At 39.2% G+C, this 21991-nt stretch overlaps 1 protein-coding gene across 2 annotated transcripts in view; it reads left to right on the top strand.

Moving 5' to 3' along the window:
• Positions 1-21991, top strand: part of inpp5a (inositol polyphosphate-5-phosphatase A) — a 183580-nt gene that overhangs the window by 73398 nt on the left and 88191 nt on the right. For both annotated transcript variants that reach the window (XM_087802985.1, XM_087802983.1), the window contains exons 5-7: positions 9253-9316; positions 11752-11855; positions 20564-20616. In XM_087802985.1, coding sequence (XP_087659111.1) covers positions 9253-9316; positions 11752-11855; positions 20564-20616 — 221 coding nt within the window. The remainder of the gene's footprint in view (positions 1-9252; positions 9317-11751; positions 11856-20563; positions 20617-21991) is intronic.

Here is a 21991-nt window from a genome sequence, read left to right on the forward strand (position 1 = left end):
CCCGCTGGTCCTCCTCCTCCTTCTTAATGATATTATTCTTCCCCATGACCCCTTGAGCAACCGTCCCCTCCTTGTGTATGTTTTTATTCGGATGGAAAACAGGCAATTTCAAACTAAACCTCTCAAAGATTAAACCCGCCGTGGTCCCGTCAAATCGCTCGATCCATCACTATATCAATATACAAATTGCCTCCTCATCTCTCGCCCTCCCCGGGCGAGCGAGCGTCGTGATTGATGGGCGGTTCTTTTGGACCGTTGCGTGTCGGCCTTTTGACGTCCGACTCTCTTCAGGAAGATTTTTTGATTTCTTGGTCGCACCACCTTGTCTTCTGCGGCTTACTTTGAGAGGTCTCCAGAGAAGGGGAAACCTCTAAATAAGGAGATGACTTAAGTGGTTAATCCACAGATTTCCTCAGATGTATCTTCTTGATCCAGCTTATACTTTATATGTCAAGGTCTTCCTTATCATCCTCCAATTCTTCTACATGAACTTAAGCTTGTTTTGATGTACTCATCTTCTACTTCATCCCCTGTTCTTCTCTCTTTCTCAATCTAGATTATTCTTTAAACTTTTCTTAACGACCTTTTTCCACCTTAGGTTCTGCTTGGTTTCTTAGTCATGGGCTGTGTCTCAAATTGCGCACTTTCTCTAAGTGCACTTCTTTACAGTACAGTGTAAGACAGTGCACTTACTTGCGCAGCAAAGTTCAACAGTGTAGTTCTGTCTCAAATCAAACTCTGCTGCTACACACTTACAGGAAATGACTCGACAGCTTCTTCTTCTACTACTTTTTAACTCTGATCGCAACCAGTCGTTGAAACACTATCACTGACACTTGACAACACTTTTCTCCAATTGAAACAAGTTATTAAGTTGTTTTTCATTGTGTTATTATTGTTGTTTTGTGGTAAAATGAGTGTTTTCTCGAGACATTTACGTCAGTATCTGCTCCGAAGACGCGTCATCAGTGACATAGCTTCAGTTTAGCTTCATCTACGTCACTAAGATGGAGGACGTTAAGGGTGGAAAGTGTCCATCGATCCACACTCAATTTTCTGGCGATTTGAGTGCTCATTGCGCACTACATTCTTCCTTTTCTTTCTTAATATGGTTTTTCTTCATTTCTTTTCTTTTCATTGCTCTTTTGATTTGGGTCTTTTTAGCGACTTCATCGTTTATTTTTTTGGTATTTTTCTTTATTAGTTGGTAACTGTCTTCTTATAGTCATTTATTGTTCCTCCTAGTCTGTTTCTTTGTTGTGATGTTTCCTTCTTAGATATATAGAAAAATAGATAGATAAAAAGACTTAAATAATTCCTCTGGAGATCTCCTTTGGGAAATTGGGTTTCCAGTTCTCAGCAGACAGAATAAAAACAAGAACACAGAGCAAACAAAAGTAAAAGGGTTGACAAAGTGCAAATATAAAGAACATCAAGATCAAAATAAAGAACATAGGTCAAAAGGAAATGACGCAAAGAAAATGATCAAAAGGAAAAAGGATACGAAGATTAACATAGAATAACATCATCCTTTCACTCTTTCGCTCCTGCCTTCAAATTCAGAATTAAACAGTCTGATAGCTTGTTGTTTTTCTTAATCATAGTGTTCTACTTCTTGTGTTTTCTTGGGATTTGATTGCTTTTTTTAAAACTTTTTTTTCATTTTACGTCTCATTTCTTTCATATTCTTCAACTTTGAAAGAACTTGGCTGAATATCTGCTCCTGCAACTACAAACGTGCAGATTAATTCCCCAAATTTAAATGAGCATACGTTGAATTCCACATCATCAAGTTTATAACTCGCCATCAAATGTTTATCCTTCAAGACCTGAACTCGAATAACGAAAAAGCGATCTTTACGAGTCCACCAAAAAAATAAAATAATGTTTTATTAGAACAGTTGTTCGAAACCAAGGAAAATAGTGCAAAGACCGCCATCTAGTGGACTCTAGAATAATGACACTGTTTCATGAAGCTTCATGAAACGGTGTCATGTTGTTTAGTCGCCAGTAGGTGGCGCCATCAGTTTAAACATGTTTCATTAGAACAGTTGTTCAACACAAAGTAAAATAGTGCAAAGACTGCCATCTAGTGGACTCTAGAATAATGACACTGTTTCATGAAGCTTCATGAAGCAGTGTCATGTTGTTAAGAGGCCAGTAGGTGGCGCCATCACTTTAAAAATGATGTTTTATTAGAACAGTTAATTCCCCAATTTAAATGAGCATACGTTGAATTCCACATCATCAAGTTTATAACTCGCCATCAAATGTTTATCCTTCAAGACCTGAACTCGAATAACGAAAAAAGCGATCTTTACGAGTCCACCATCCGTCCGGCCCCGGGCCCCCGGCACCACCGCTCTTATTACTCCACAAACCTGTAAGTGCACAGTGCTCTACTCACCGGACAGAACATTACCCTCTGAAGTTGCTCACTGACACGGGCCTGACACCGGGAGTGTGTACTAGCAGCCCTCCTGGGACTGGTCCGCATTCCCCCAGCACAGATTGGAGGTGAGACCTTGGAGGAAAAATTATTACTTTTATGTTTGCTTTATGGCTCATTTTTCACATTAAACGCAGGAAAATCTATCCAGAGGTCACCGGGTAAAAAAATCCTGCTTCCCTTCCGCCAGGCCAGAACTAATTCTTGCAGCACCTCGGTATCGATAAAGCATTCAGCCGAAGTATGCTATGTACTGCGGCACTCAAGTCTCTATTTTCCAGCCCGGGGGGGGGGGGGGGGGCGGTCCATCGGGACTTGTTCTGCTTCTATCTGCAAGGGTATTGGAAATGTCAACGGGGCGCACAGGACTCGGGGAGGCATTGTATCTAAGTCTTATCCTCGCCCGCGATAAGAGATAAGCATCGCCGGATCCCGTCATAAAATAAAACCCCGCCTTTTCATGGTGCGGTTATTGTCTTTCTGTCTACAATTATGGCGATTACTCATTTTACCTCCGACCCCCCCGCCTCCTCGCCGGTGGGGCCCTCGCCGAGCACTTAATAGACTCGCATTTTAACTAATGGAAAATTAAGTGGCCCGCCCTGGCAGAGGGGTTTATAAATATGTAGAATATACTTTTAATTATTTCAAGTGAATCTGGCAGCTGATCAATAAGGAGGGGACGTGACAAACATACACTTGACACGGGCCATTGTGGAGACGCCGCCGGGGGGGCCGGGGGGCCCAGGCGGGCGAGGGGGGGGGGTAGATAAGCGCCGCCTGTCAGCGCCGGCCCCCGGCCCTAATGAATATTTCCAGCGTGTCACGGGCAGAGGCAGACAAATGGATTAATTGCGCCGGCTAATATAATAGCATCTTCATGAGGACGGGGGGGTGGGGGGGGGAGAAGGTATAAATATTTATTAGATCTGCGGGTTAAGTAGATTGTTGTGATCACATGGAAAGCCACTTACGCGGAGTTATCATTTATTTGAACGTTGATTAGCGCAGATTTGTTTGATGTCAAATTAATTTTGTGTTTTAAGCATTTAGCGGTGACCCCACCTCCTAGACCCCCCCCCCCCCTCCGGGAGGATTCAGGCCTCAGACGACACGCCGCGTACTTTCAATTAAAGTCCAAGGTTTAATCACTTATTGATTTTGATTTGAGTCCACCAGCAGCCATCCATCTGGTCTGGACGCCGGCGCGCTTATAAATACATCAGTGTTTCATCAAATAATAATCCTTTCTGTGTGGAGTAGTTTTCTATTGCCGGCTGCTGTTTTAATTCCCAAATACACTGAATTTATAATAAAGCCATTCGTCTCGGCGTCTGCTGATGGATCTGGTGAAGCAGGTTTGGGAATATTTCTCAAGGAAGAAACGTAAAAAATATAGATCACCGAGACTATTTTTCGGTCCTATCCTACTTAATTTTTTTCAATTAACTATTGAATTTCTACGAAATGAACACCAGTGAAACATTGCATTAATTTTGTCCGGATTAAACGCACGTTAACCTTCGTTTAATGTCGAAGAATTAAGTTTAAAACCAGGGAACAGACGTATCGGAATGATTGAAATCTGGAGAATGCTAGTGATGAAGCTTCGTGAAGCAGTTTCATGTTGTTTAGAGGTCAGTAGGTGGCGCTATCAGTTTAAAAATGATGTTTCATTAGAACAGTTTTTCAAAACAAAGGAAAATAGTGCAGAGACCGCCATCTAGTGGGCTCTAGAATAATGACACTGTTTCATGAAGCTTCATGAAGCAGTGCCATGTTGTTTAGAGGTCAGTAGGTGGCGCCATCTCTTTAAAAAATATGTTTTATTAGAACAGTTGTTCGAAACAAAGGAAAATAGTGCAAAGACTGCCATCTAGTGGGCTCTAGAATAATGATACTGTTTCATGAAGCTTCATGAAGCAGTGCCATGTTGTTTAGAGGTCAGTAGGTGGCGCCATCTCTTTAAAAAATATGTTTTATTAGAACAGTTGTTCGAAACAAAGGAAAATAGTGCAAAGACTGCCATCTAGTGGGCTCTAGAATAATGACACTGTTTCATAAAGCTTCATGAAACGGTGTCATGTTGTTTAGTCGTCAGTAGGTGGCGCCATCAGTTTAAACATGTTTCATTGGAACAGTTGTTCAACACAAAGGAAAATAGTGCAAAGGCCGCCATCTAGTGGACTCTAGAATAATGATACTGTTTCATGAAGCTTCATGAAGCAGTGTCATGTTGTTAAGAGGCCAGTAGGTGGCGCCATCACTTTAAAAATGATGTTTTATTAGAACAGTTGTTCAACACAAAGGAAAATAGTGCAAAGACTGCCATCTAGTGGGCTCTAGAATAATGACACTGTTTCATGAAGCTTCATGAAACGGTGTCATGTTGTTTAGTCGTCAGTAGGTGGCGCCATCAGTTTAAACATGTTTCATTGGAACAGTTGTTCAACACAAAGGAAAATAGTGCAAAGACTGCCATCTAGTGGGCTCTAGAATAATGACACTGTTTCATGAAGCTTCATGAAACGGTGTCATGTTGTTTAGTCGTCAGTAGGTGGCGCCATCAGTTTAAACATGTTTCATTGGAACAGTTGTTCAACACAAAGGAAAATAGTGCAAAGACCGCCATCTAGTGGACTCTAGAATAATGACACTGCTTCATGAAGCTTCATCAGACCATCACCTCCAGAATGCACCTCCTAGGTTGCAGCAGAGAACCAGATGATGATGGGAGTCGTAGGATTTGCAGTTACATCTTGGCTGGTTCCTTGTTTGCATCAGATGAATTGGTTTCATCAGACGATCATAACAGGAAGTGAATACATCAAAACGCGACGTCTCTACTTCCCGCCGTAACTTTCAGTGTCCGTTCGAAAAAAACGCCGGATAGTTTGACGGATCGTACAGTTTCGCCGACATCCATCTCTGTCGGCGAGTCTTCCTCTGGCAGTTTGAGGTGAAACTTCTCATAAAGACGAGCGAGCGCGAGCGACGTGGAGGTGGATCTTCCTGGAATCCTCTCCTCTGCCGGCGAGGAAGCTCTGACCTTGAGTCCCCTCCTCCGCGAGCGAGGTTTTGGGTCAGCAGCCGCTCCCCTCATCAATTAAATGTGCAACAGTTTTTCTGCTGGTCTAGCTTCGGGTGTCAAGGAGATGGGCAGGACCTCGCGTTTGTGCTTTTGACAAATCAGCAAATGTTTAATCTCAAGATGAGCCGCGACTCATAAATAATGCAGGCCGAACCCAACTCTTCGTCGAGGCCCAAATCACAGACTTTAGCCACAAAGTCTCGTCACGCTCTTGTTATTTTAAACAACATCTTAATATATCTTTAAATACAAATGGTCTGGAAAAGCGCTCTATAAATATAAATGACTTACTTACTAATGTTTTTATCTGCCTTATCAGCTGTTATATCCTTGAAAAATTGTGTTAAAACATTGATCTTTTGAATTTTTTAAGTAATAAAAATGGTTAAAATGTCAACATTTACACAGTTTTAAGTTGCTTTCTTTCATCTGTATTGATTCAATGAATCATATGTTAAGTTTAAAATTGATCCTTGACTCTGGGTGCGATTGCTTTTGTGAGGATTTCTTCTCAGAGTTTGACGTTAATTGCACTTTGTGAGTTTGTTCATTTGGTTTTGTGTTCCAACTTGAAGTAGAGTTTGTTGCTACTTCTCTTTAATTTTACATTTATTTTTATACACTATTTATAACGTACTTTGAAAGGATTTCTGTCCTCTGGTCCGGGAGCGTTGAGGAACCATCAGTAGATTCTGATCCACAGACCTCAGAGCCCGAGCTGGGGTGTAAGGCTGGATCAGATCAGTGATGGAAGGTCTGACCATGAATAGATCTGAAAGTAAGAACCAGAATTTTGAAATTGATCCTGAAAGAAACTGGCAACAATTGAAGAGGTTTAAGGATCAAGGAAATGTAAGTTCTTCTACTGGAGCATTGAAACATCACAAAGAATCAAAAATGCCTTAATATTAAACAAATCACAAGCATATACTGTATCGTGGCATTTATAAAAAAAAATTCAGTAAGATTTAAAAAGGTATTATACATACTGCACTACCTACTATTAGGTTAAGTTTAGGTTTAAGTTTTAAAAATGTATATTATGTACATATGTCCATAATTACAACATATGGTACTTTCCCCCCCTTATTTTCTTCTATGAATAACTTGAATTGTATTCATGTTTTTCTCGTTGCTTCTTGTTTTTTGGGTCAATGGCCATTTTTATTGTGGCCCATTTGAAAGTTGAATGGTCGACCCTTGAATCTTAAACACTGTAATCAGAGTCTGTGTATTAGAGATTTTAGTTGCAATTATTTTATCACTTAACACTTAAATATGCTTTTTTGTCCCCAAAACATGTGTTTTTTACATAGAAGTTACCTTATATTGAAAAAAATGTGCATATCTTTTTTTAAATTTTGATCATTTTAGTTGTATTTATTCATTACTTTACTCTTAAATATGCCTTTTATGTAAAAAAAAAAAAAGAAGTTACTTAATATTGATAAAAATGTGCATATTTTTTTATTATTTTAATCATTTAAGTTGCATTTTGTTTATTACTTAACACTTAAATATGCTCTTTTTGTCCAAAAAAAAAGTGTCAAATTTAACATAGAAGTTACTTTATATTGAAATTATTTGCAATTATTTTAACTTTGATCATTTTAGTTGTATTTCTTTCATTACTTAACACTTAAATATGCTTTTTTTGTCCCTAAAAAGTGTCAAAAAATGTCTTGAAGTGAATCTTAAACACTGTAATCACGAGTCCGTGTATTAGAGACGATATCAGGGTTTTCCTCATGAATGTTTTTTTTTCACGCCGCTCTCATTGTAACAATCTTCGCCGCCTCGATCCGTCCTCCGCACTGATCCGGGGTCTGCTGTCTCTCAAAGACGGGGAAGGGGATTGAGTCGGGCTCCATCTGGGGGGGTGTAAAGAGGGGCAGAGAAAAGCAGTGTAGTGGACTGTGAACCGCGTCAAATCCCTCCGGCTGCTGCTGCTGCTGCTGCTTCTTCCCACACACTTTGATTGGCTCGTCCACCAACTGGGAAAGTTTGTCCGATTGTTCGCCGGGAAAATTAAGGCTTTTTAAGCCCATTGAAGTGGAAGGAGCGCCGTGTGAATGTGGTGGTGGACCCCCGGTTCTACTGTACCCACGCTGCACCTGGCTTTGAGCTTCTAATTGAAGCGTGTGCTGGAGTTAAAGACTCAGTTTATCACTGCAGGATCCTCCGCTCAGTCAATACACTAGAACGCTCATGAAGTGGCGACGACCGACTCGACCGCCGTTATCTGATTAAACGCGTCCGAAGATCCTCGACCGTGACAGCAGATCGGGGCCTCTGAAGATAACTGTTTAGAGTCGTAACTAAAGATTATAATGAGAAAATCTCTTCCTCTTGTCAACTTCATGTCAACATTTCTTACATTTAACCAGAAACTTTCTTTAAATAAGCTACAAACGATGATCTTGCGATTCTTAATGTGTCTTCAATTATTCTTTACTACTTATAATACAAAAAGATCATTAGAAGCTCATTGGTTTTCCATCTCTTGTGTTAAATATTGAAATACTTTTATTGTGAAACTTAGTTTGTCATGAGCTGTCAATCAAAAAGCTTTGATATTTGTCTCTTAACTATCGAACCAAAGTGAATCGGTGACTCAAAATGTTTTCTCTTGTTCATTCAAAATAAAGATTAGATTATTTGCCAAGTTTAAAACATGAATAAAACAGTAAATTGTGAACCATTCCTCTTTTTCCCCCATTATAGTGTTATTTATTTAAATACTTTTTGATAAATCTCAATCAAAACACGTTTTTGGGCAAACAGAGTGGATTAGAATGAATGGAATAAATCAAAATAAATCAATATAATATCAAATATATTGTATAAAAATATATACAAATATAAAATGAGAGAAAAAAACAACATACAATAAAATGAGAGAAAAAAACACAACATACAATAAAATTAGATTAAAAAAACCAACATACAATAAAATTAGATAAAAAAACAACATACAATAAAATTAGATAAAAAAACAACATACAATAAAATTAGATTAAAAAAAACAACATACAATAAAATTAGATAAAAAAAACAACATACAATAAAATTAGATTAAAAAAACAACATACAATAAAATTAGATAAAAAAACAACTTGCAATAAAATGAGAGAAAAAAACACAACAGACAGTAAAATGAGATAAAAAAGACAACATACAATAAAATTAGATAAAAAAAACAACATACAATAAAATTAGATAAAAAAACAACATGCAATAAAATTAGATTAAAAAAAACAACATACAATAAAATGAGATTAAAAAAAAACAACTTGCAATAAAATGAGATAAAAAAGACAACATACAATAAAATTAGATAAAAAAAACAACATACAATAAAATTAGATAAAAAAGACAACATACAATGAAGTGAGATAAAAAACAAAACAACAACATACAATGAAATTAAATAAGTGCGTATTAAAGTGAGCACAATAAAATGATTTATTAAAATAAAGTTCCATTTTTGACAGCAGACTCAGTTTTAAACACATGCACAGGAGGTTATTATTGATCGAAAATGAAGCGAAACCTCTGGAAAAAAAGAGGGAAGGATTGCAAAGATTAAACATATTTTTAATTTAAATATCTTCTCCTAAGTCTCATATTTGCTGCTATGACATGTTCTGTCTCCTGGTGCGAGCTGTTCTTCCTCAGAACCAACACTAACCGGTCTCTCCTCCTCCTGCAGGCTCTGGGCAGTTTCTACTTTATCCACGAATCCCTGAAAAACATCCACCAGTTTGACTTCAAAGGTGAGTCCCTTAAACATGGCCGCCGACATCCATCACTGTCCTGACACGACAGTTCCTGGCCCCTCATTTCCCCCCCGACACCCCCCCCCCCCCACTACATCTCGCATTCAGCCATTCGCAGGCAATTCCCGCTTCCATCAGAACCGGCCGGTCCGAGATTGGCTTTGAGGATAATGTGGCGACTGGTAATGCTTATTAATATTAGGATTTAATTCATAAGAATTCGGGGCCCGCGGTAATGGCGTGCGGCGGGTTATTGGACAGTTACGGCGGTCTCATCAGCCGGCGGTGTCAGAGGGCCCCGGGGTCCGGCGGAGACGCTAATTAAAGGAGGGATATAGATGTGGAAGGGCCGCCTATTAGAGGCCACTAGTTATCCCAGTGAAGGACAGGGCGACGCGAGGGGGTCAGCAGGGGGAGACCACGCTTTATTATGATGTATGTTTATTATGATAAAATAATACAATTTCACCAGGTTCACGGTTTAGTTTTGATCATTTTAGTTGCATTTATTTTATAACTTAACACTTGAATATGCGTGTTTGTCCCAAAAAGTGTCTTTTTTTTACATAGAAGTTACTTCATATTGAAGATATTTGCCATTATTTTAAATGGAATCATTTTAGTTGCATTTATTTTATTACTTAACACTTAAATATGCATGTTTGTCCCAAAAAAGAGTAAAAAAAAGTGTATTTTTTAACATAGAAGTTACTTTATATTGAATATATTTGTCATTATTTTAATTGGAATCATTTTAGTTGTATTTATTTTATTACTCAACACTTAAATATGCATTTCTGTCCAAAAAAGTGTTAAAAATTGTATTTTTTTTAAAAACATAGAAGTTACTTGATTTGGAAAATATTTGCAATTATTTAAATTTTAATCATTTTACTTGCATTTATTTTAATACTTAACACTTAAATATAAGTAAGTAAGTAGTATTTATAGAGCGCTTTTCTAGACTAGGGTCACAAAGTGCTTTTTGTCCCTTTTTTTACATAGAATTTAATTGATATTGAAAATACTTGAAATTATTTTAATTTTAACAATTTCAATTGTATTTATTTTATTACTTAACACTTAAATATGATTTTTTGTTTCCCCAAACAAGTGTTTTTCTACATAGAAGTTACTTGATATTGAAAATATTTGCATTTTTTTTTTTATCATTTTAGTTGTATTTATATCATTACTTCACACTTAAATATGCTTGATATGCTAAAAGTGTATTTTTTTTTACATAGAAGTCTATTGATATTGAAAGTATTTTCAATTGTTTTATGTTAAAACGGTTAAAGAGGCCTTATCATCCACGTACCACCTGATCATATAACCTGATATTCTTAATTGAATTTAGAAATAAATGTAATATTTGACTTTATGGATCATAAGATTCAATTTCAATACCTTCTGCTCCTCCAGATAAACTCAAATTATATTGATAAATCAGAAAAGAAAATGATATTGATTAATGATAAATGATGAAGATTTCCGAAATCTATTTTAAAAATATATATTTTTGGGTGGATAGATTCTCTCAAAGGGCCACATATGGCCCCTGAGACGCACCGACTTCTGCTACAAGTAGTAGTTCGTGCCTCACGACATTAGGCTGCAGGTTTGACGTCACTTCCTCCGAGCACTCTGGTTTCCTCTCTCAGTGAGTGAGTGTAAACCTGAATGATTTTTAGCCAATGATCTGGAAGATAATGGATACTGAATATTACTGATTATTATTAATGATGTCCAATAAATCAAAAACTTAGATTATTTTACTAGATTTTTTAAAAATAATAATTGTTTTTTAGTTTTTACAGAAATATGTTGTTTTGTTTTTATTTAAATAATTGTATTAAATTTGTTATTTCAAATGTAATCACAACAGAATAAATAGGTAGAAATATAATCACTCAGTATTATCTTGATCTTTAAAGTATGTACTTTTTTTGAGTATTGTTTTGATTGTTTAAGCGCTTTGTGACCCTGGTCTCGAAAAGCGCTATATAAATAAATATTACTTACTTACTTACTATTTATTTATAAACCCTAATGATCAATATTGTCATTTTTAAAGATTAATAAATCTTGCAAAAAGGGCTTCGAAGAACAAGTTGGACATAATGATTTTTAACTTTTTAAGTTTCTTCTGCAGAAATTTTAACTTCTTGCTCAATATGAATGTTTTGGACAAGCCAACATCAAAATAAATTCCCATTTTCTTCCACTTCTTCCATGTTAAATTCCACATTCTGGTCAGCAGGGGGCGCAGTTGTCTGCCCCCCTAAAAAAAAAAAAAAAAAAAAAAACCTCGTGTGACTTTTTTATCTCTCATTAATAGCATCAGGAAAAAGATGATCAACTTGTGTTCTCTTGTGGAAATGAACCTCATCCTCGTCTCTCTCTCTCTCTCTCTCTCTCTCTCTCCACAGCCAAGAAGTTCCGGAAGGTGGTCGGCAAAGAGACCTGCTCGGAGACGCTGGAGAGCACGCCCATGCTGGAGAAGGAGAAGTTTCCCCAGGACTACTTCCCCGAGGTGAGCAAAAAGAGAAGGAACAGAGACATCTTTATTCAGATGAAAAAAATTCATCTCCTTCATCTTCCATCGGAGGAGAATGGCGGCTTCGGACGCACGCCAGATTTAAAGACGAATCAGTCACGAAATTCAAATCTCACACACACACACACACACACCCCTCGATTCCCTGCTCGCTCTGCTGTGTTCACTTTTTTTTTTTTTTCCTCTCCGGGAGGCGAGCGAGCGGCGATGCTGATATAGTAATAAAGAGCACGACCGCCCGTGTGTCATCCTCGCACTCCCCACTCATCTGTCAACCATGCTCCGCCGGCCGCCTCTGGAAATGTATGCAAAACAGATGGATCCCCGTCTCACACGCTTCCCCCCCAAACACCCCGACTTCCCCTCTTTTTTTTTTCTCCTCACCTCTCCTCCTCGATCCAGAGATGATCTAAAACCAATTAGGTTGATTGTGGCAAACATTTTTTTTTTTGAGAAGAAACAACAGGAGAGAAAAAAAAAAGTTAGTGATTTATGCGTCTCCGCCGATAGCAGCACTCCAGATAATGTTAGCCCATTTAAAAAGAGCAGATTTGTGTAGTCTATCAGGGTCGGGCGAGTGTTTCGTCTCCTCCTCCTCCTCCACCTCCTCCTCCTTCTCCTCGTAGTGAGAAATTGGTTGTTATCATAGATCACAGATACTGCTCGAACCTCTTATGAAAGATGAATTAATTTCACTAATGCTTTAATGCAAAGCTCTCATGAGGGAGGCAGACTGGTGATAACCCCGGGCCTCGTCCGACCGCTTCCTCCGCCCGTGATTTATGCCCTCTTTTAGTAGATGAAACCGCCTACATTTGCCATCCATCTGCGACTTTGAGGAATCCTATTACGGCGGGGGAATCTTCGGACGGAGGGACGAGGGCCTCCGACGAAAAAAAAGAAAAAAAAAAGAAGCGGTAGATAAAGAGCAGCATCTTGTTTACATGCTCATCACCGCGGGGTGGGATCTTTATTTGAGACGGGTCCAGTTCCGTGGTGGCTCTTGGGGGCGAGAGAGAGGAGTGATGGCCGACGGCTCACTTGACTGGGGAGGAAGACGGATTTGTTGTGTGTCCCCCCCCCCAACACACCCCCCCAGTCGCGTCCTGCCTTTACAGATCCCATCAATAAAGTGTCAGCCGGCGATAACTGATGACATCATGCTGTTGATGTCGTCGTCGTTGTGGGAGGAAAAGACAAAATGTCACCGGGTTTCTCTGGGAAAAAACGTGTTTGTGTGTTTGTTTTTTTTTCCGCGTCGAAACATCTCGTCGAATGAACGGATGAACGTGAGATGTTTACTTTGAATTCAACAAGAAATATTGTATCTACATTATTATACTCGCATTTCAAATATAAATGTACATTTCGACTTTTATGTATACTTTATTTAGTAACACTTGGTGAATGAGGAACATATATTAATTATTAATAAACTATTCATGTGTGTATTAACACCAAATTTAACCACTGATTGGTAATTAAAGACTAACTTTAAATTCTCTATATTTACAAAAGTACAACGAGAGAAGTAATTCATTATTAATAATTCTGTCTATATAGATATATCTATATCTAGATATAGATAGATATAGATAAATAAACTAGTATTATTATCATCCTTATTACTCAGTGTTTTCCCCACAGTATGAAATGACTGTTATGTTTTTATAACTTTTTATAATATTATAACTGTTAAATACTTGAATTAATATGAATTAAATATGAATATGTTGCTTAGAATAGGGAACATATTCTCAATTACAAGTACTTACTTTCGAGTCATTAGGAAGCTATTAATACTAGTATATTTTTGGCCTTTTTCCTTAAAAATAGACTGTATTTTCAACAGTGTATTACTTCTCCCATGGTACTAAAATATAGAGAAAAAGTTTCTCTCTTATAACTTTTGTTTTCCCTGTTAATAATCATTAATTAAGGTGATGTTCACTTTTATATGATGCCATTAAGGGTAGAATATAGTAACAAGGTGTGAGTTTTAACCAAGTATTAACCATTATAAAGTACAATCCATCCATCATGAGGCAAACCCACGACTCTCTTATAATAATCTCTTATCTTATTAAGATGATATAGATATATCGCAATATATATATTTTTTCATGACACTATCAATATTCAACAGCACTTCATCCATCACTTAAAAGCATTTTTCTTTAATAGTTCATTTTTTGGCTTTCAAATCATATTTTATTTCATAGTTATTTTATGGTTTATACTTTGTTATGAAATTTGCATAAAATAGAATTACTATATTTACAATTATTTACAACGTTTATATGTTTTCGTGTTCCAGGGCCCCTAGATGGCAGCGGTCGTTACGATCTCTGCGGCTAAAGTAACAGTTAAATCCTACAAGATCCAAAGACTGAGGACGAGAGGATACAGTTGACTTCAGCAGCTTCTAAAGCTGATGTTTAGACATATTTTTGTTTCAAAAACAAATGAAAACAGTTACGACTTCATCGAGAGTCATGTGGTCTGTAAATTTTGCAACACCAGAGTCAAGTGCTCGACAATACTACAAATATAAACCTAAAAGATCCAATGACTGAGGACGAGAGGATACAGTTGACTTAAGCAGCTTCTAAAGTTGATGTTTGAACATATTTTGGTTTTTAAAACGAATGAAAGCAGTTACGACTTTATCGAGAGTCATATGGTCTATAAATTCTGCAACACCAGAGTCAAGTACTCTGACAATACTACAAATATAAACTTGTTACTACAGTATCACAATATATTGTGATCCATCGTATCGTTGCCCCTGCTCTTGCCGATACAAATTCCTAATTCCTTCAGGAGTTTTCCGTGGAGCGATGTATGTCTGGGCGTCTTCGCTCCGGTTGCTGCCTCCACGATGTTTCCACATATAGGCTGAACATTTGAGATCTGCAGTACAGGGTTCCCCCGTTTAGAAATTTGTTTTGGTAGCGTTTTGTAACAATAAACATGAAGTAAAATCTTAAACATAAATAAAAATACAGTTAAATTAATCACACAGTGCAGAGTAAGGAATGAAAGTGTGTTTTATTATAAATTTGTGGCACATTTCGGACATTTTTTTTTCTCAGAGAGCGAGAGAGAAAGAGCGAGGGTAGATCCAGGTTAACCACGCGTTTCCCTCTCAATAGTTATTCTCAGTTTAAGTCCTCAAATGAGGCCGAAGCTCTAAAACGTGGTATAAAAGTGACACTCACTCTTCCCCTCCGTCCACCTTCTCCTCCTGATCCTGATTTAAGCGACGCGCGCTTAAAGCCTTCATATTTTATTTCATTCTTTTTTTCCTTACCGTAATCCCACCTTGAGTTATGGCCTTAAACGAAAGGCAACGAAGCGGGAACGTTAATTGAAGTGCTGAATAAGAGGGAAGTCGACCAAATTGTGCGGCGCGTTCCTTCTGAAAGGTCGCCGTGATGGATTCGGCGCTCCGTCAATCTCGCCATCTCCCCGGTGGGTATTAATATATTTATTTGTTTGGCGCCTCCAAAAAATAAAAAACATTGCATCACGAGGATTTGTCATTGCCTTATATAAATAAAGTATACGACCCAGACCTTAATGTGCCCTTGCTATTGATTGTTTCACACCCGTGTGGGGGGGGGGGTGGAAGAAAATAGCTGTCAAGCTGTAGATCAACATCCGTATGAGTTTGTATTTGTTGTTTGGCAGCGGCAGCACATCCATAAAAGCATTGACTTCTCATCCCCCCCCCTTCTCAGCGCCCCCTGCAGTCAGCTACAGCTTCACAAGTTCTGCCCAACCCGAGAAAGTTAACTTGCCTGATTTTAAACCCCAACGCCTGATTCATAGACGCGTTAAGGAGATGAAGTCATTTAAACTGGCGTCGCCCTGTAAAAAATTCTCCCGGCGTTCATCACCGGATGAGACACCTGTGACGCGATGGCGGCATCGACGGGCGGCGTGATCCATGAGGTCGCGTTATCCGCTCGTAAACGACGAAAACGCCGAGGTTTTTCCCATGTACACTTGCGTTTTAACGGATGCTTGAAATCACCATTTCGCCTCTCGAAATCCATTTCTATACATCACGCATCCACGGCGTTCCCCCCCTAATACTGCCACTTCTCATTTCCTCTACTGGGTGCCCCCCCCCCACACCCCGCCCACGATGATGGAGCCCCGGATAAATGCGACTGTCCACTGCGGCTCCGATCAATCAGCGTTTTGTGTGTATTGCTTATTATTCACAGTGCATTTCTGTCACACTTGCTTTTCGTGTGACCCGCCGTCACCTCGCCGTCACATCATTTATGTGTCCGGGGACGAAGATTGAAACCTCAGTTTTGAAACATTCAAAACATTTTTTCACGAGCAAAAATATTTGACTTAGACTTTCCACTAACTTTAGACCCATGCCCAAGGATAGTTTTAACTTTCAGTATGTTATTCTTGTGTCTAAGAAGGAGCTGTTTCGCCTGCAGTTAATACAAAACTCTGCAGCGAGAATTCTGACCTGCTCTAGTAGAAGAACTCACATTTCTCCGATCCTTAAAACTCTTCACTGGCTGCCAGTTTCTTTCAGGATCCATTTCAAAATTCTGGTTCTTACTTTCAGATCTATTCATGGTCAGACCTTCCATCAGTAGATTCTGATCCAGACTTACACCCCAGCTCGGGCTCTGAGGTCTGTGGATCAGAATCTACTGATGGTTCCTGAACACGCTTCTGGACCAGAGGAGAGAAATCCTTCCAGACTTTTGCTCCTAAGCTTTGGAACCATCTCTGTGTTTGATGATCTACTGACATCTTAAGACACTTTTATTTTTGCCTTTTCCAAAATTTCTTGGGGCTGCTGTGTTTGTCTCTATGTTGTCTTTACATTTTAATAAGGTAAGGTAAGGTAAAACTTTATTGATCCCTCAGGAGGTCTCCTTTGGGAAATTCTTTTTTACCAATAGCCAGCAATTTTTCATAAACAATAAAAAAGAATACATAAAAAATAAAATAAGAAGAACAACATAAAGAGGAAGAACAAGATGACACAATGCATGTGTTTTAACTGTGTATTGTTTTTGATTGTTCAAGCGCTTTGTGACCCTGGTCAAGAAAAGCACTTTACAAATAGCTACTTTCGTACTTTTTCATTGGGTTTTTTAGCTTCGAATCTGGAATGATTCACTTTATGTCTTTCAACGTCAGGTTCTAATTTGTCTTCATCTTCGTCCAAAAAGACACTTCATCACCCAAATTCCCTCCATACTGCTCGTCTGTAACGTCCCTCTTGAAGCCCACCTTAAGTTTTTTCCTAAAACACTTAACAAGTCTATATTTTAAACATGTTTTTTAAGCAGCTACTAGGACATCAGCGTAAAGTTTGCACTTGCAATGTGTTTAAATGAGGATAAACTTAAGTAAGTGCTCCTGAGAGACCTGGAGGTTCAGCTACAAACAAACGTAAAATACTGACATATTTAAGTTTTTTTCTAAACAATTACTTGCTTCAATACAAGATGGACGTTACAGACGAGAACTATGGCTGTATTTGGATGTTTCTAAGTGTCTTTTGGGATGAAGACAAAGACAGCATCAGTCGCTACATTAAAATGAACAAAACATTTTTGTCTATAACTCTAAAAAGGAACAGATTACTCTGAAAATAATCCCAAATCCTAGTCGACATGAGGGCGAGTGGAAAATAAGAGAATGAATGAGAAGTTTTGGATTAACTGTTACTTTAAGATAATCAACACTGTCAGTGAAGATTCATCTAAACATTTAAGGGCCACGTAAAATACTTTGCCTGGCCCTTGAGTTTAACTGCCATTTTCGATCATCTGATGTTTTTTGCCCCGGTTGGTCATAATCATGTGTAAATCTAAGGGTGTGTTAAATTGACTCTGAACCAGCTCTAACCGGTTCCATCGGTCTCTCAACCTCCGTGGTCAGCGCGAGCGAACACGTCGCCACCGACACGTCGCCACCGACACGTCGCCACCGACACGGCCCGGTTGTGACCCGCCGAGCATCCGCCGCCGCCGGCGCCGTCCATCACTGTCACGGGGCGGAGACGCCATCACTGACCTGTGGGCGCTCGGTCAATGTCACCTTGAGCCCCGTGACCCGTTTCCGTCAACCCTTTTGACCCCCCCCCCCCCTCACCCCCATCCCTGGTATATATGTGGACTCCCCCGATATCGTTTAAGACCCGGTGATCATCTCCGGAACATAAAATAAACGTCAAGATTAGGTGATGATGTTTTTAGCGACACATGGATGCACCGACAACCGTGATGGCTGTGTGTGTGTGTGTGTATGTGTGTGTGTGTATGTGTGTGTGTTTACCTCCTCGGTGTGTTGGTGAGCGGGTCAATCCGTCATACGAGGTGGGGGGGGGGGAAATGGGGCAATCTGGGGCCGGGTGTCAAGGAAGTGATGGATTTTAATGCTGTGATTGTAGTTAATGGCTCTTTAAATTAAATCGAGATTAAACGTCTCTGGCCGCGGTCAGGGTTTGGCTCCGCCCCCTCGCCCTCCTCGCCCCCTCACCCCCCCCCTTCACCTCGTCATCCTCGCCACTTTCTTCAAACTTTAAATAAACAGCTCGAGAACGACGGGAAACAAGCGCGGTAATGGCCGCCTCCTTCTCCTCGTCGTCGTCGTCCTCCATCTTTATTCTTTGATCCTCAATCTTTTTAATGTATTCCCTTCGTTCCGTTTGTTTTTGTTTTTTTTGTTTGTTTTTTTTCCAAAGCGCTTTTTGTTCGGAGGCCCGATCAATCACGCCGCCCCCGTGTCGCCCTCTCATCCAATCCCATTTTGCTGCTCTCAAAGTCGCAAATATTTGGACGGGCGAGTTATAATTGGGCCCATACATCCCGCCCCCCCTGCGCCCCCCCCGCCCGCCCGGGGCCGTATGGATTAATTCACGTATGCTAATGTAATTCAATTTGATACAGTTAATCTCGTACTAATGCAGATTGAAGGATGTGAGGAGCAATCAAATCGCTCTCAAGCCTTCGCCATTTGCATCCCGGCTTTAGAAATAAATAAATAAAATGAGTCAATTTGTAATTATGTGACCCGGAGCGTAATTAGTTTATTCATCAGCGCAGTTAACTCCCCATTAGAGGAGGAAGAGGAGGATTCGTCTGCTCCCAAGTAGAGTCGCTCACAACATCAATTTGTCTCTTTATTGAATAACGTCACGGAATCATGTGCCGCCTCAGGAGCGTTTTTTGACTGGAGATTGGATAATTTAACTGGAGGCTGGTGGGATCTGATCAGAACCCGCCGTGTGAGTCGGTGCCACTTAGAACCGGTCGCTTCTGGTACCGGGTCGAGCCGATGGGACGAACATGAGCTCTTAAAAAATGCGTCGAAATATATTTAATACAGGATCAAAAAACCTTTTGGTATGACCGGCAATGTTTCAAGGTCAATTTTAAAACTTTCTTTTATTAATTTAAAGTTTCATCATTTCATCATTAAAATGATCCTAATGATACTCAAACAATTTTCTATTTTATTTAATAAAATTCACTGTTTGTGTTTAACCTGCAGTGTTACACTGACATCTGCTATTACAAAGACACTGTCTTTAAGTGACATCACAGATTTTATCGCTCAAGCCGAGGACTGAGGCAGAAAAAGTTCCCACACAGTTTGATTCATTTGTTGTTTTTCTACTTTATGAAGTTGTTAACTTAATCTAATCACCAATTTTGTTTTGTTTTTTCAACTGGAGTGTAAATTTAAGAACATTTTAAACTGTAAGCTAACATTGCTAGCATAGCTAGCGGCTAACAGTGTTAGCTTCTTTCATTCTGGTTTGACATTTAAAAACCCTGTAACACTTAAAGATAATTAAACAATCAAACTCCAATTCATAAATTGAACTCAAATTTAATTAAACTTTTTTGTATGACATGAATGTATTGAAATTGATTTATGTCCCAAATGGAGTAAATATTGTCTGTTAAAGGAAGGTGATGAAATAATCTGCTTTAATGATCTGCTTTTTATATTTTAAGCAAAATTGATGAGTAAAAGCAATGAAAAACCTATTCACAGTTGGAAAATAAAATACATATTGACGTACTAATACATTTTGTGTGTATTTTACAAAAGTTGAAATGTGAAAAAATGGCTTGTCAGGATTTATTTTTGTCTTGTTATGTAAATTAAAAAAGGGAAAAAGGGAAACTGTTGATTAATGCAACATTATATCACAATTATACCTTGAATTAATCTTGATATAGCTGCTTATACTTTAAATATATTACATTACAATGTTTACAGACACATTTTTACCTTAATTTTTTAACATAATATGTTATATTTGTACAACTTCTAAGAGATGTATTTTGTCTTTGAGTCTTATTTTAAAAAAAAAAGAAAAAAAAGTGAGATGTTGACAACCTGCTTTCGTTTATGTCCACAGAATAATAGTTTAATCCTATAAAACTCACACTTTTAACAGCTCATGAAATGGACCTCACTATGCACTATGTGTTGTGTAGAAGTTAAGGAATTATTTTCCTGAATGTTTAAAAAAAAAAAGTATTTAATACCTGTATTTCTTGAACATCATTCAAACTGAAAACAGTTTTTTTCTTTTATTTCATTTCACAATAAAAAAAAAGTATCATGTGGATTCTTCCAACAGTGCCACTAAAACTGAGTCTCTTGTGTCTCCGCAGTGCAAGTGGTCCAGGAAGGGATTCATCAGAACTCGATGGGCCCTGCCAGACTGGTGAGTCCGTCTAATAAGTGGCCGCGACCATGCGTCCCACCTCATCATTGTTCATTACGGCGAAGCGACTGTGAACTCAGATGAAGATCTAACTGTGTCGGTTGCGCCGGTTTTTCCCGGGGACTCTCTCTTTCCCCCCCCCCACCCCCCCCACCCCGCCAGCGCAAGCTAGCGGCGATTTGATTAGACGTAATCACGTTAGCGGAGGAGCTGCGTATGACAGATGACACAAAACATTGCGTTCAATTGAACCTGTATGGCATGAATACAAATGCCGGTGTAGAGCAAAGAGAGAGGGGGGGGGTGTGAGTGAGGGTTGGATAGAGAGAACAGGAAGGAGGGGTGTAATCTAATAGAGGGATGACATGAGAACTAAAGAGCTGAAACGGTAAGCATTTAATAGGAGCATGACGTTCGACAAGAGCGGCAGAGAAAGAGGAACCGCCGGAGATCAAAGATGGGCCGACACAGATAGAAGAGGCCATGCATGTATTCATTTGTTCTGGATGTCACTGCAGAGTAAACCCCCTCACCGCCGCCCCCCCCACCACCACCACCACCACCACAATGAGAGATAAGACCAATCCCCGGGGTCTCGCCGCTCATCCCGGCGCTAACAAAAAACGCCGCGGATGGATCGGATCGAGCCGGAGATGTTCATCACTCCACATTGAGCTATTTGCCTCTCAGTGACGGGACGGACTGAGAGGAAGCAGATAATGTTTGTCGCTGTGGAGCAGGAGGAGGGCGACCTCTGACCTTCACGCTTCCTCGGGTCTTCTGCGGATTTTTTATAAACACTCGAACGAGGAGACTCGAGCGTCCCCGAGACGTTCCTGAGCCAGATTAGGATCGTGTTGTCGAAACTGTGACGTCGTTAAATTAGCGGTTGCTTCATTAAGATCAGGTTCGACGATGAGTGTTTAAACGGTCATAATGTTTTTATTCTGATGGTGTTTGAATTATAATAAATAATAAACCTTTGAAAATGTTATGGTCATTTAAAATGTACCTCAGGGTAGGGCTGGGTATAAAACCACTATTTTCTAGTGATGGTCTGATGAAGCTTCATGAAGCAGTGTCATTACTGTCAGAGTCCACTAGATGGCGGTCTCTGCACTATTTTCCTTTGTTTTGAACAACTGTTCTAATGAAACATCATTTTTAAACTGATGGCGCCACCTACTGACCTCTAAACAACATGACACTGTTTCATGAAGCTTCATGAAGCAGTGTCATTACTGTCAGAGTCCACTAGATGGCGGTCTCTGCACTATTTTCCTTTGTTTTGAACAACTGTTCTAATGAAACATCATTTTTAAACTGATGGCGCCACCTACTGACCTCTAAACAACATGACACTGTTTCATGAAGC

Source organism: Callionymus lyra, chromosome 11 (assembly GCF_982586985.1).
Source record: "Callionymus lyra chromosome 11, fCalLyr1.hap1.1, whole genome shotgun sequence".
NCBI lineage: Eukaryota > Metazoa > Chordata > Actinopteri > Syngnathiformes > Callionymidae > Callionymus > Callionymus lyra.